Source organism: Acomys russatus, chromosome 25, assembly GCF_903995435.1.
Source record: "Acomys russatus chromosome 25, mAcoRus1.1, whole genome shotgun sequence".
Lineage (NCBI taxonomy): Eukaryota > Metazoa > Chordata > Mammalia > Rodentia > Muridae > Acomys > Acomys russatus.
The window spans coordinates 51,733,915-51,747,325 of record NC_067161.1 but is presented as its reverse complement, the minus strand read 5'-3'; the positions used below and the strand labels follow the sequence as shown (position 1 = coordinate 51,747,325).

The 13,411-nt window shown below is 45.8% G+C and overlaps 1 protein-coding gene across 1 annotated transcript in view; it reads left to right on the top strand.

Moving 5' to 3' along the window:
- The first annotated feature begins 3,632 nt into the window (after positions 1-3,632).
- Positions 3,633-13,411, top strand: part of LOC127208043 (NACHT, LRR and PYD domains-containing protein 1a-like) — a 65,887-nt gene continuing 56,108 nt past the window's right edge. The window contains exons 1-2 of the mRNA XM_051167401.1: positions 3,633-3,786; positions 6,701-6,720. Of these exons, the coding sequence (XP_051023358.1) occupies positions 3,633-3,786; positions 6,701-6,720 (174 nt within the window). The remainder of the gene's footprint in view (positions 3,787-6,700; positions 6,721-13,411) is intronic.

Here is a 13,411-nt window from a genome sequence, read left to right as displayed (position 1 = left end):
TTGACCAGGTTGTGGAAGAGCAGGCTGTTGCATTTGTTGTCCAGGGTCTGAGGACATCTGTGGCTAGGAGGGGCAATGCAGGTCCAGCTGACATGACCTGTGAGGTTAGACCGGAGCAACTGTGGGTTGCTGCTTTGATGATGTCCTGAATGTAGGAAGTTTCACAGGATACTGGAACATATATGTGGGCAGAAGACAAAGTTACTAGGTTAGGGAGAAGATTCCATTTCGGTGTACTTTTTTATTAATTAATTTATTCAGAATACAACTAAATTGTTCTCCCACCACTTGTATCATCTTGTTCCTCCCTCCCTCCATGACCACCCTATTGCCCTCCCCTAGGTCCATGATCGAGGAGGACCTCCTCCCCACATTATTGGTCACAGGCTATCAAGTCTCATCTTGGTAGCCCGCCTATTCTTTCTTTGAGTGCTACCAGGGCTCCCCACCAAAGGGAGCACCAGAGTTCATGTCAGTTAGTCCCTGCTCGCCCCATAACTGCGGAGAGCATCCTGTCTATTGGCTAGATCAGAGTAGGTGTTTACTGCTTGTACTGTCCTTGGTTAGTGCAATACTTTGAGCAGACACCGCTAGGCCCTGATCCACCCATTACTTTTACTTTTGAAACTCTTGGGATAGCAAAGAGGAAAGACTTGAAAATAAGGAAAGAGACAATACTGACAATGTTTGAAATTGTTGGGAGAGCAAAGAAAAGATTTGAATATAGGGAGCTTCATTTCATTTTTCCTGATTGCTTGCAATAATTAAAAAGCTTTAGGTTTGGATCTGTCCAAGTTTGGGCATAGAGATTTGAAATTCTCAGAAGGCATCCCAGAGGAGCCTGGAGAAGTGGTGGATAGACCTTCCATGGGGAGGTGAAGCCAGTAATCTGTTATGGCACCCCACAAATGCATAGTGACTCAAAAAAAAAAAACAGGAACAGACTTCTCAGTAGCGAGTCAGCGCTGACCAACAACCAAAAGAGCACAGCTTGGCAGGTGAGCTGGCCCAGGGACATAACTACCCAGTGAACCAGGGTTTAGACAGCTGTGGCAGTAGCAGGGGTGGTGGAGGAAAAGAAGCTACCTCTGAAAGCTCACCCAATGGGAATGGTCCCAGTTATAGGTCAGAGGACCGTCCTCAGTTGTGAAGACTGGGGTTGGGTACCTCTCCTCCCAGTGAACAAGAAACATTTTGAACCAGGGTTCGATAAAGTGAAACTTGTTGGGTTCTTTTTATCTAAAAGGAGATAAATAGAGGTTAAGTTTTAAATATAATCTAAACATCACACCCAATAAACAATCATATGATATTTTGAGAGTAGAAAAAGAAATCAGAGACAATTTTTATTTTTAGTTGAGAGCCAAGTGTATTTGACTCTCTCAGCTCACAAGTAACCTAGAGTGAGCACAGGTGCCAGTCCCTGCTGGAGCTGGTCACAGTGGAGGATGTTGACTCCACCCCTAGCCTTCTGTGGCAGCTAGCCACATGATCACCCTTAAGAATGGCATGGAGCAACCAGTGGTGGGAAGATTAAAAAATGCTATCAGGCTGCAATGATCAGGGTGGCTGCTCCAGTGTGGCAGGAATAACCCAAACCTGGGGGTGAGATGGGGTGAGGTGGGGTGGCTGGCCGGTGCAGCATAGCAATAGCTGAGGAGACTGTACCTGCATGTGGCTGGTAGAGCAAGGCTAGCCCAGTGATCTGGACCACTGAGGGTGGTGGGGCAGGGAGCCGTGGGAACCGCTAGAGGCCCAGCAGTTGACCTTAGGTGGGATAGAGCCTTGATTGGCCTCCTTAGGAATCAAGGAATATCATCTGCACCAGCTGTATACAGCCAGCACATGCATCCTGGAGTGCTTGGTACCCCAGCCTAAGCAGGGGAAGAGCTGGGGGCAGTACCCCCAGAGTAGCCCATGGCAGATGGAGAAAGGAGGGTAGGAGTTGAGAAGGCCTTGGAAGGGATGGTGCACACAGGGAGAGCCAGTTTTAGAGTGTAGCAGCAGAAACTTACCTCAGCTTAGAATCATGGTTTCAGTGGAAGTCTTGAAAGCTGTTTGGGAAGGCTTCATCTCAGGTGGCTCCGGGCAAGAGTGGCTAAGTTAGTCTGAAGTCCCAGCCGGTGTCAGCAGGAATTGGGAGAGCAGAAGAACTTAGAGGAAGGAATTTGCCCCTTTGGACTTCATATCTTGGGTTTCAGGCACCAATTTTATGTTTAAAAATAGGTAAAAATAATGGTAGGGTGCCAGACATTAGATTATATGAGGTTTATTAAATGATCATGGGGGAAGAAGAAAAGGGGGTACCCCAGAGAGACAGAGATAGAGACAGAGGAAGAGAGAAATAGAGAGAATAAGAGAGAAGAGGCAAGGTGGGTCTGTCCTTTTCTATAGCCCTGGGCTAGGCCACGCCCCTGTGGCAGATAAGCAATGGCATCACAGGTAGGCAGAGTGGAGCAGAATGCTACCAGAGCCCCCTTCTGTGCTGCATCTCCCCACCTCACCTGCTGTCACAGAAATGGCTGAAGTGTTCATCTCCTTAGAGTGGGCCACTAGAAAAGAAAGAGGATGAGGAACGTAGAATAGTGAGTTTCATGCACATTCCATTATACATGTTCCATCTGTGTTCTCCACTCTCTCATGCTATACCTTTAATACCAATACCCATTTCTTCCATCCTGAAACCTTTCATTTCAAACAATGAAGGTAAAGTTAGTTTGTAGGAAAAAAGCACTCATCTTTGAAAGCAATGTCTAAATGAGTGGCAGATGAAGTAATGAATCAGAGAAAGATTTGACAAAATATAAGATGCCCAACTCTCATGAGAAGAGGGGGACCACAGAAGGAGGGAGGACCCTTAAGAGTGGACCACAGAGAATGAGGGAAAGATGAGACAGCTTTACACACACACACAGAGAGAGAGAGAGAGAGAGAGAGAGAGAGAGAGAGAGAGAGAGAGAGAGATTGAAGAGAGAAAAAACTAGACACAGGTGAAGACAGAATGAGCCAGAGAATGAGAAGAAGCCAGAAGATTTTAACATATTGCCAAAGTTAGTGTGAGGCCAAGCTGAGTAATTTAATCAGAGGCTGAGGGAAGCCAGTTTGAATAACTTATCTTGGAGAGGCATTTGAGCCATAACATCTGGATTGAAGCAGCCAGACAGAGCTCAGAATGAACAAGAGTGAACATATGCAGCAGGAAGTCTCAGAGGATGAAAACATTCTAGGCCTAGATTTGATTGTATGGAGGATAGAAGCTTCCAGGGCTAGACCTAGGTTATCAGTAAGCTTCCAAAACCACAATTGCATCAGGTGACTAAAAGTTACTTTTACATCTGCCGTATAAAGCTCAAGCCCCCTGCACCTGGACACACAGTACCCACTGGCCAGGAGAGACTGGAGTCCTTGAAATGTTCTGATTAAAGGATCATATGTCTTTGTAGAGGTTTGTCTGCTTTCTTTTATTTTCAGGGCCCCTCCATCAGTTCTAACCAAATTCTCATTCCCAGAGCAGAAATGTCTGGCAAAGACAAGAATCCACTGGCCTCCTGCTTTGAACATCAACAGAAGAAAACAGTGAGGCAGTAAGAGCAGAGCAGCCCATAAAAGCATTATCTGAGGGTTCTATCACCATGGGAAAAGCTCTGTCCAAGAAGGCAAGTAGCACACAGGTGGCTAAGCATGAAGGCCAACAGGACTTGGACCCCAGCTTCAAAACTGAGAAACAGTTGGGATTGAAGCCCAGGAAGAAGACCAAAGCCGTGAAACAGAAGCTCTCCTTTCAAAGTAAGTACACCAAAGACCCCAAGCCATCACTCGGTGACCTTTTCATCACCACTGACCACTCCTGCCAGGGTTCCCAAGTACAGGCTAACCTCCTGTCAAAAGAGTTCACAGACCCCAAGAGGCTGGAACAGGAAGCCTCTCAGAAGCCCCTAACTGAGCCCTAGGGAACACAGCATCTTCTACAGGAATGCATTCTTAGGCCCCCATGTGGTCCTCACAGCCCTTTGGAAGGGGCATCCTGAAGCTGCAGTGGGGGAGAATCAGGCATTCAGAATGTCTTTGAGAATGTTGACATAGGGTTCAAGACAGCTCTGACGAATAACACTTGGTGACACTGAGGTTACAAGCCTAGACTTTGGAGCTGGGCAAAGGAAGACTCCAGGCATCCACAATATATCCATCTGGGAAATGGGAAGGTAAACAGCTGTCTCCCTGGGCTGTGGATAAAATAGTAATCTGTGTCAAATATTAAATGGAGTCCACTTTTCGATAGATGTCCAATAATAATAAGTACAAGTCCATGCAATTGACACTGCTGCTGTTATTATAGTTTGCAACCCTGTGGGACAGACCTCAGAGTCATACATGAGGGAGCTGAGGCTCAGAGAGGAATGGAAGCACACACAGGACTGGAGTAGAACCAAGAGACATGTGTGAACATCATGGTCCTAGAACAGGACCATTTCCCAGCAGCACTTGTGAAAGCCTCATTCTCCCCCAATTATTTTCCAAATAAAAGACACAGAGACCTTGTAGAACTGTAATAAGCTTTAAAGCATTAGAGTGAGGCAAAGAACAACACTGTAAGCTGTCTTTTTATTTCCCAGTCTTTACACCAATATTACTTGCCATAAGTTCTGTTTGGGCTGCTTCTGCTCCTGCTCTATCAGGCTAGCCCTCACAGCAGCAGGCTAATGGTCCATATTGCCCTATGGTAGCCTCCTCCCTCTTCCTCTTCTTCCTTCTCCATCTCTCTGTCTCTCTTTCCATGTAATGAGTGGTCCCTCTGAGACTTGAAGCTCTAAGAACCTCACCTCCACCTCCTTCTCTTCTGCCCAGCCATAGGCTGTCATCAATTTTATTAACCAATCAGAGATAACTGGGGGGCGAGGCATTCTTTACATAACATTGATACAGAAGACAGTTAAACCTTTACTGCAATGCCCATGGCAGGGAGGTAACCAAATCTCAGGGCACTGAAATCAGCATCTCAAAACACAGTGAATAAGACCCTCCTCCAACACATGGAAGCACCGAAGCTCCAAGAACCTCTCTTCTCTTGAGATTGACTGAGTGAAGAAGATAGTCTCCTGCCTCAGTTTCAGTTTCTTCTATGGACTTCCTTTATTTCATTTGCACTTACCAGGCCACAGCCTTGCCACTTCCTCTTCTCACACAACAAAGTAGCCACCTCTCTCCAGTACACAAGGTCCATAGAGAAAAGTTAGCCTGTCTTAGCTCACAGTACATAGAGCCAGATTCGGGGGCAGAATCTAGAACAATTGGTGCCTAAGAAATTACTTTCTCCTTCACAAACACTGTCTCCTTCCCGTAGGACAATTCATGACAGATTCTGGCCATAGGAGGCTATCTCATGGGGTGTCCCTTAGGAAGCCTACCTCCCCAAAACTTCAGAGCTCAGATTGTGAATCTCCAGAACACTCTCAGCTGTCAAAGGAGGAACAAGGTCAATGTGTATCTGACAAGTCAGAATGTACAAGCAAAGGTAAGCTGAGCTGACAGCTGTGGATGGGACTTCGAGTCACATAAATGATGGCTTTTCACAGGTGAGCCTCCACCTGGATGGTGACCTGGGACAAGGAACTTAAATGTAAGGGCAGAGGAGACATGGTGGGGTGCTAAGAATCACAGCCTAGAAATGACCCCTCTGGGCTCTGAGGGCTGAAGTGACATTTGACAGGTGGGGAAACTGGAACCCATGTGGGTCAGCAGTGAGCCTAGCACAATTACCACTCAGAGCTCAGCTCAGAATCTTAGTGTGCACTGAAGATCCTGGGATCATGGATGTGCTGAAGCTCTCTCCCTTGAGATGGACTGAGTAAGGAGGGTAGTCTTCTGCCTCAGTGTCTTCTACTAATGTCCCTTATTTCATTCTCACTTTCCAGGCCACACCTTTGCCTCTTCCCCTTCTCAAGCATCAAAGTAGCCACCTCTCTCCAGTGCACAAGGTCCATAGGGAGAGGTTATCCTGTCCTAGCTCACAGCACATAGAGACAGATGCAGGTCTGGATTCTAGAACAATCGGTGTCTAAGAAATGACTTTCTCCTCCTCCATCCTGTTTCTGCTCTGTGACAGTCCTGCTACCCCCAACCCTTCCCTTTCCTTCAAAGTCCATTCTTCCCACCCCACAGTAAGCTGGAGAGTCTGAGTTCAAGACAAACATGGGCTAAGTAGTGAGATCCTATTAAAAGTTATTGACCCAGGAGTCTTAGTTATTGTCATGTTATTGTGACAAGAGCAATTTAAAAAAGAAATGGTTTATTAGGCTCACAGACCAAGAACAGAGTCCATCAGGGCAGAGAAGCCACAGATACAAGAGATTGAAGCATCTGGTCATGTTGTGTTCAGTTGGGAGACAGAGAGAGATGAGTGCTGGCGCTCAGCTCCCTTTTTCTCTTCATTCACTCCAGGACTACAGCCCTGGGAATGGTGGCACCTACAGTTAGGGTGGGCCTACCTCAGTTAACCTAAGCTGTCCCTCAGAAATCCTCCCAGGGACATTTCTGCTGGGTGCTTCTGGGTCCTGTGACATTGACACTGCTAGCCATCACACCATCTCACAGGGTCATTGTAAGGGTTCAGAATGTGTCTGAAACATAGTGGGCATTCAGTAACTAGTTGATTCTTCCTGTCCTTTCTCACTGGGAGAGCCCTCCTCACACCTTCACCAAGCTTTTCCAGCCCAACCCACAGCCTATGTTTCCAGACCAAGAGTCTTCACCTAGTCTTCCAACATCAGAGGAGGTGTCTGAGGACTAGGAACCTAGTTTTGACATCATCCCATGTCCAAGCAATCAGGAAGGTCCAAGGATGAAGTGGCATCCTGATGAATCTTTAAAATTCACTGCTCAGGTGAGAGGAGCTCCCTTGTTGACATAAAGACACGAGAAGACTCAGTCCCCTGAGAGCAAAGTGCACAGCACATTACCCTGGACCTGGAGAGCCCTAGGCAGCACCTGAGAGATCCTGCCCCATGAGTTTCACTGTGGGGCACAGCAGTGCTCCCAGGAGGCCCTTGGGATTAGGGTCAGCATCTTCCAGCACTAGAACACAGTTTGGCTTTCTGGGCAGGAAAGTGGCAAACAGGAGACTCCATTACCACAGGATTCCTCATCACTCATTTCCCAGGTGGCCAAGGGGTCACAGGTGTTTGCTGAGCACACCATTCATGCCAGGCCCTTTGCCCAGGCCTTTTGTCTCTCTTACACATTTCTTTAACTTTCTTTTTTAATTTTTATTTTTCTTCTGTTTGTTTATTTAATCACTTTATATCCCAACTAGACCCTGCCCTCCTTTCTTCCTTGTCCCACCCCTCTCCTCCCATCCCCCCTCTCCTTCCTCTCAGAGTAGGGGAGGCCCCCAACTGGTACCAATCCATGCTGGTATCTCAAGTCACTGCAGGACTAAGCACATCCTCTCCCACCAGGGAGTGACAAGGCAACCCAGCTAGGGGAAAGTGACCCAGCAGTAGGTAGCAGATTCAGAGATAGCCCCTGCTCCTATAGTTAGGAAACACACAAGATGACCAGCTGCATGTTTGCTACATGTGTATAGGGAGTCTAGGTTCTGTCCACGCAAGCTCTTTGGTTGGTGCCTCAGTCTCCGTGAGCCACTGTGGGCCCGGCTTAGATTACTCTGAAGGTCTTCTTGTGGTGTCCTTGCCCACTCTGGATCCCTGGGCCCTTCTTTCTGCTCTTCCACAGCACTCCCCATGCTCACTCAGCTCATTCCTTGGCCTTGGGTCTCTGCATCTGTCTCCATCAGCTGCCAGACAAAGCCTCTCAGAAGACAGTTATACTAGGCTCCTGTCTGCAATAATAATAGCAGGTGTCATTAATAGTAACAGTGGTCTGCCTGTTGGTGTCTGGCATTGCACAAATAATGAGGGCAAGACCCTCAAAGTCAAAGTTAACCAGCAAGCAACTTTATTCTCCATTCAGGGAAACACTTCTAGATGGCGAGGGTACCAGTCAAGCTTGTGAACTGAAACTGCAGCCCTGGGGGAAAGGAGTAGGCGCCTTCCTTTTAAAGTATAAAAAACACAACCAGACATCCAGGGTATGATTGATAAGGAATTCGCAAATTGGTGAATTAGTCCTTGAGTAATGGCCTTCTCCAGGTGAAAGCAGGCTGTCTCTACAGGCTTAAGGGTATTTCAATAAGGCAGTAGTTTGTTTGTTTGTTTGTTTGTTTGTTTGATTTTTGAGACAGTGTTTCTCTGTATAGCCTGGGATGTGCTGGACTCACTTTATAGACCAGGCTGGCATAGAACTCACAGTGATCCACCTGCCTCTGCCTCCTTAGTGCTGGGATTAAAGCTGTGTGCCACCACGCCAAGGCATGGCTGTTCTTATCTCAAATTTTTATGGGGCTAACCAGGACAGATGATCTTTTCTGTAACTGGAGAGAATGTGGGGCCATGGGCATCCTGTAAAATGTAGGGATCAGCAGAGCTTGGGGTCACTCTGGGCTCTTAATTTCCCCCCTTGGAGTTGTAGGTGATTCGAACCCTCGAATCATTCTGATTATCATTGCAGGAATCTGGGATTAGGGTAAACGGAGAATATTGAGACCTGAGAAGAATGATAGAAATCCTATTTGAATAAAGTGAACTAAAGCATTAATTATGCAAGGACCTAAAATCAGTAAAAGCAGGAGTATTAGAGTGGTCTAGCTATGGCTGACAAGGGAGTGGTTAGCCAGGGAGACCAGTTAAAGAGCCGATGATACCATGAATGAGATTGTTCTCCCTTGTTGTCTTTCCATGAAGCTAGTTTTTAGCTCTTGAAGAGTATTTTATATTTCTCCTGAGAGGTTGGCATTAAAAACAACAGGACACTCCTAGAACTTCACAGAGTCCTCCTTCTTTTAGTAAGAGGAGGTCTAGCCTTCTTCTATTTTGTAATACCATTTCAGCCAAGGAGTCCACTTGGTGTTCTAAAAAGGAAGTGGCTTCTTATAAGTCTAGGAGGCCTCTCTCAGATGCCTCACTTAAACAATTATAGTTAGTTTGTCCAGTAATTAGGACTGCTGTTCCCATGGCAGTGGACCTGCCATCCCAAGGCCCACTGGCATGGGTACTAAAATAGGGGCAGTGCATTTGGGATGATATTAATGGTCTCTTAAGGGGGTCTGAAGATATTGCCTTCCTGCCTCTCCTTTATAATGGTATACTTGGAGCAGAACCTGACCCAGATTGCATAATTTAGGGTTGCTATCTTGGGTAAACAGTCACTGGGAGAGGCAGGGGTATAGTCTGTTAGTAAAACAAAAGCCTTTAGGGCTGCTACTTCCTGGGAACTGTTTAGCCCATGGGAGTCAGATGTTTCCTGTACCAAAAAATATATTTGGCTCATTGCAAACCTTGGAGTATAGAGTATGTTTCAAAGGGTAATTATGAGACCTGAAGCAAGTGGCATTTCCTCTTCTGTCTCCCAGGTCATAGAGAATTCCCAGGGACATGTGGACATGACACTCAATGGTAGTCTATTGTTCCCATTCCAAGATGGTATGGAGGGTTAGGTCCAGACATAGCCAGCAATCATAAGTCAGATTGGTATTTGTACTGCTACAGGCTGAAAAAGCAGCTGTAACCAAATCAACCATCAAGTATATCAAGTGGTCTTAGGTCTAGGGAGATCTGATTTGTCTGGGGAGGGTGGCTTCCCTTTTCCTGGGGTGGTTGTGATGTCTGGGATGGTCATCGTAGACCTAGGGGGCATCATCATGGACTGTAAACAATTAGCAAGAGGCCCAATAGGGAGGGGAGGCACTTTGACTCAGGTGTGGACTGTCCTTCTTCATAAAGTCTGAAACCTGATGACTTTCCTGAGTCCCAAGCATCAGAGAACCAGGGGTTTCTCCAGGGCCAAACAGTAATATTTATAGGATTATAGGTTCAGCATTTAGTACAAGAGGCATCTTAGGAGGAGGATAGATTTGTCTTTGTCAATTTCCCATGTAGGGAACCAAGTTTCATAGCCCCAGGAGGAGCACCAGAACTCATGTTGGTCTGAACAGGAAGGGGGACTGGCTGATGGGTAGACATAATAAATTTTCCTTCTAATATGACCGTATCAAAGTTAAGTGACCCTAATAATTTCTCCTCATGCACAGCCATGTGGCCCTCCTCATCTTTGCCTTCAGATCTCTTGGGGCCCCCTGGAGAGGTAGCCTCCTCGTCAGCCTGTGCAGAGACTCTAAGGTCTGGCTAGAGAAGATGTAAGTCAGTCACAAAGGTGGAGGGTAATTACAGATTTGTTTGTAAGATTTCTGAGTTGACTCTATCTGTCCAATAGTCTAACAGTCTCCACAACACAATAGCTTGCTTAGGGCCTTATTGGGGGTAGGGGGATTTAGAGTACCATAAACAACTTGGCTAATTACAAGAAAGCATAGCAAATTCCAGAGGGTTTTAAGTACCTCAGTCTTACCTTTGGTGAATCCTCTGGATGTTGCTCTGCTCTCCATCTGGTGTCTGGATCATCTGCTCACCCATCAGGAACTGGCTTGAGGTGGGAATGGTGAATCCAAGTTTTGATCCTGCCAACCTTGACAGCCATAGGGGCAGTCAGGATCACTATGTGAAGTCCTTACCATTGAGGTCTGAGGGCATCCTTATTATGTCTCCTGAACCAGAAGAGGCCACCCAGTTTGTGGTAGCGCAATGTGGCAGGAGGCAGCTTGTAAACATTCCCCATGAGTGGGAAGATATCCTGGACCATCTGGAGTGCCTGCATGCACTTAAAAATTTGTACTCAGACATCTTAAGAATAACCTCTGAGGGGAGCTTAGGAACCAGAGGAAGGTATCTGCAAAACATGACTTCACAGGGCATTAGCCCAAAGGAATGGCTAGTGTTCTATACCTTCAACAAGGCAAAGGGAAGCATGACTGTCCAGTTTCTAAGGTCAATTCAGTTAGGGTCTTATTCATCCTTCTCACCTGTGCTGAGTTCTGGGTGTGATATGCACAATGTAACATCCAGTTAGTCCCCAGTATTCTAACTAGATCCTGGGTTACCTTAGAGAGGAAAGCAGGTCCATTGTTTGATCCTATTCTGGAAGATAGTCCATACCTTAGAATGAGGTTATTGATGATCTTTTTGGTCACTGTGGAGGCTGTTTTCTTTTTTGTGTGATAAGCCTCTGAAAGGTACCTGTAAAGACTAGAAGTTATTTATAGCCATATTTACCAAGTTTTTCCTCAGTGGAGTGTACCTCCCAGGAGACTCCAGGCAAAGTTCTTCTTTCCCTCTTGTTTTGAGAGAGCTGGTTTCTTGGTGTGTCAGTAGGCTGGCAAGGGAGGCGCTGAGTCAACCAGTCATCAACTAACCAGTTTACATTAAAGATATTAAATTTTGAATGTCCCAGAGGCTCTTTTAACTTTCTTTGGGCAAGATGTGTTCTTTGTGAACTTGGTGAATCAGGGACTGGGATAGTTCAGTTGGTAGAATATGTCTTTTATCTGTAGTGTACTTCCATCTATCTTTTGCCTGTGTGTTTGGCAAAGAGTCAAAATCTTTAGCATCTTGAGCAGAATATTCTGGCCTCTCGGGAAAAGTTGAGGTTGATGTGGTTATTAGTAAACAGCCTACTGGGCTGCATGGTCTGTTTTTCTACTTCCCTGAGCTTTGCAGGAGTTCCCCATTCTGGTGGCCCGGGCAATGGATGACAGCCCATATTTATGACAGCCTGAGGGGTGACAGTAAGTCTAGGATCTCCTTTTCTTTTTAATACCCTTTCCCTTGGCTGTTGAGAGTCAGGGTTAGGCCATTTACATGGGCCATTGCAGAGACATGCTGGCTGTCAGTGTAGATGTTAGTAGTTTTGTCTGCCCCAACTGGAGTACTGTTGTTAATTGCTATAAGTTCAGTCTTTGGGGAATATGTTGGGGTGATAAGGTTGATGCCCAGAGAGTTTCTCTAAGTGTTACTAATGCCAACCCTGTGTATCTGGTTCCTTCTAGCATAAAGCTGCTGCCACCAGTAAAATAGACTTCTTCTGTTTGCAGCCAGGGCATCTGCAACCCCAGGTATACAAAATATGCAAAAACCAGCTCTCTAAGTTGTCTTCTATTCCTAGAAGCAGGGATGACCAGGATGGTCTGTGTCCAAGCCAGAGATAGTCATCTCTTACCTTCTCAGAGGATGTATCCAAGAGAAGTGACTTCCAGGACACAAATCTGGGCCTTCTTGGCCAAGACCTTGTATCCAAGGTGGTCTAAGGCTTGGAGCAAGTCATTGGTCACCTGTAAACAAGAGTCACAATCTTTAGAGGCAGTCAGATGATCATCCACATATTGGAAGATGCTTACCTTGGGGTGTGAGGCCTGGTATTCTCTCAGATCCTGATAAAGTGCCTTCTCAAAGATGGAGGGGGCAATTTTGAACCCTTGGTACAGTTGGGTCCAGGTGAACTGTCTGCTAAAACCCTCATCCTGATCTTGCCATTCAAAGGTGAAGATAGACTGACTTTTGGCTCCCAGAGCCAGGCTAAAGAAAGCATCTTTGAGGTCCAGGACAGTGTAGACTTATAAGTGCTGGTCCAGGAAACTAAGGAGAATATAAAAGTTAGGGACAGTTGGATGTATATTTCCAACATGTTTGTAATCTTCCCTGAGGTCCTGTACCAGATAATAGACATTAGTTCCTGGCTTTTTAATAGGCAACAAGGGAGTGTTCCAAGGTGATTGACATGGGACCAGGACACCATGTTCCCTCAGTTGGTCAATGTGTTTTTCAATTCCCTTTTTAGCCCACAAGTGAAGTGAAGGGGGACTACAGTAGGGTAGGAATAATGTAAATATAGTATGTGATAGGGAATTTTCAAAAATTAACTTACAGGAAACTTTTTTTATATTAGAAACAAGGAATTTCCGAAATTTGTGGACAAATGGATTGAACTAGATAATATCAGGAAACTTTTAAAAAACAAATTAAACATGCAAATCAAAATATGTAAAGATAGGAGACATATATGACAGACACATGTGACATTTGTTTCTGTGGGCATGGGATACCTCACTAAGTAGAATATTTCTCATTTTCATCCACTTTTTGTGGATTTTTTGGCCCTTTTTCTTCTTTTTATGTGTATGGGTGTTCTGTGCATACACATGTGTGTTTATGTTTGGATGTGTGGAGCGTATATGAGTGAGAAACTGCATGGTGTGTACATGTGAGTGCGCTAAATTGATGTCAGGAGTCTTCCTCAGTTTTTCTCTTATTCATGGAGGCAGCAGCTCTCATCATCCACACCCAGAACTCATTCATGGAGCAAGTCTAGCTAGCCATCTTACCCGGAGGATTCCCTGTTTCAGCTCATGTGCAATGCAAAAACAGCATATAAAGGGTTTCTTGGGGTGCAAAATATAACTTACTTG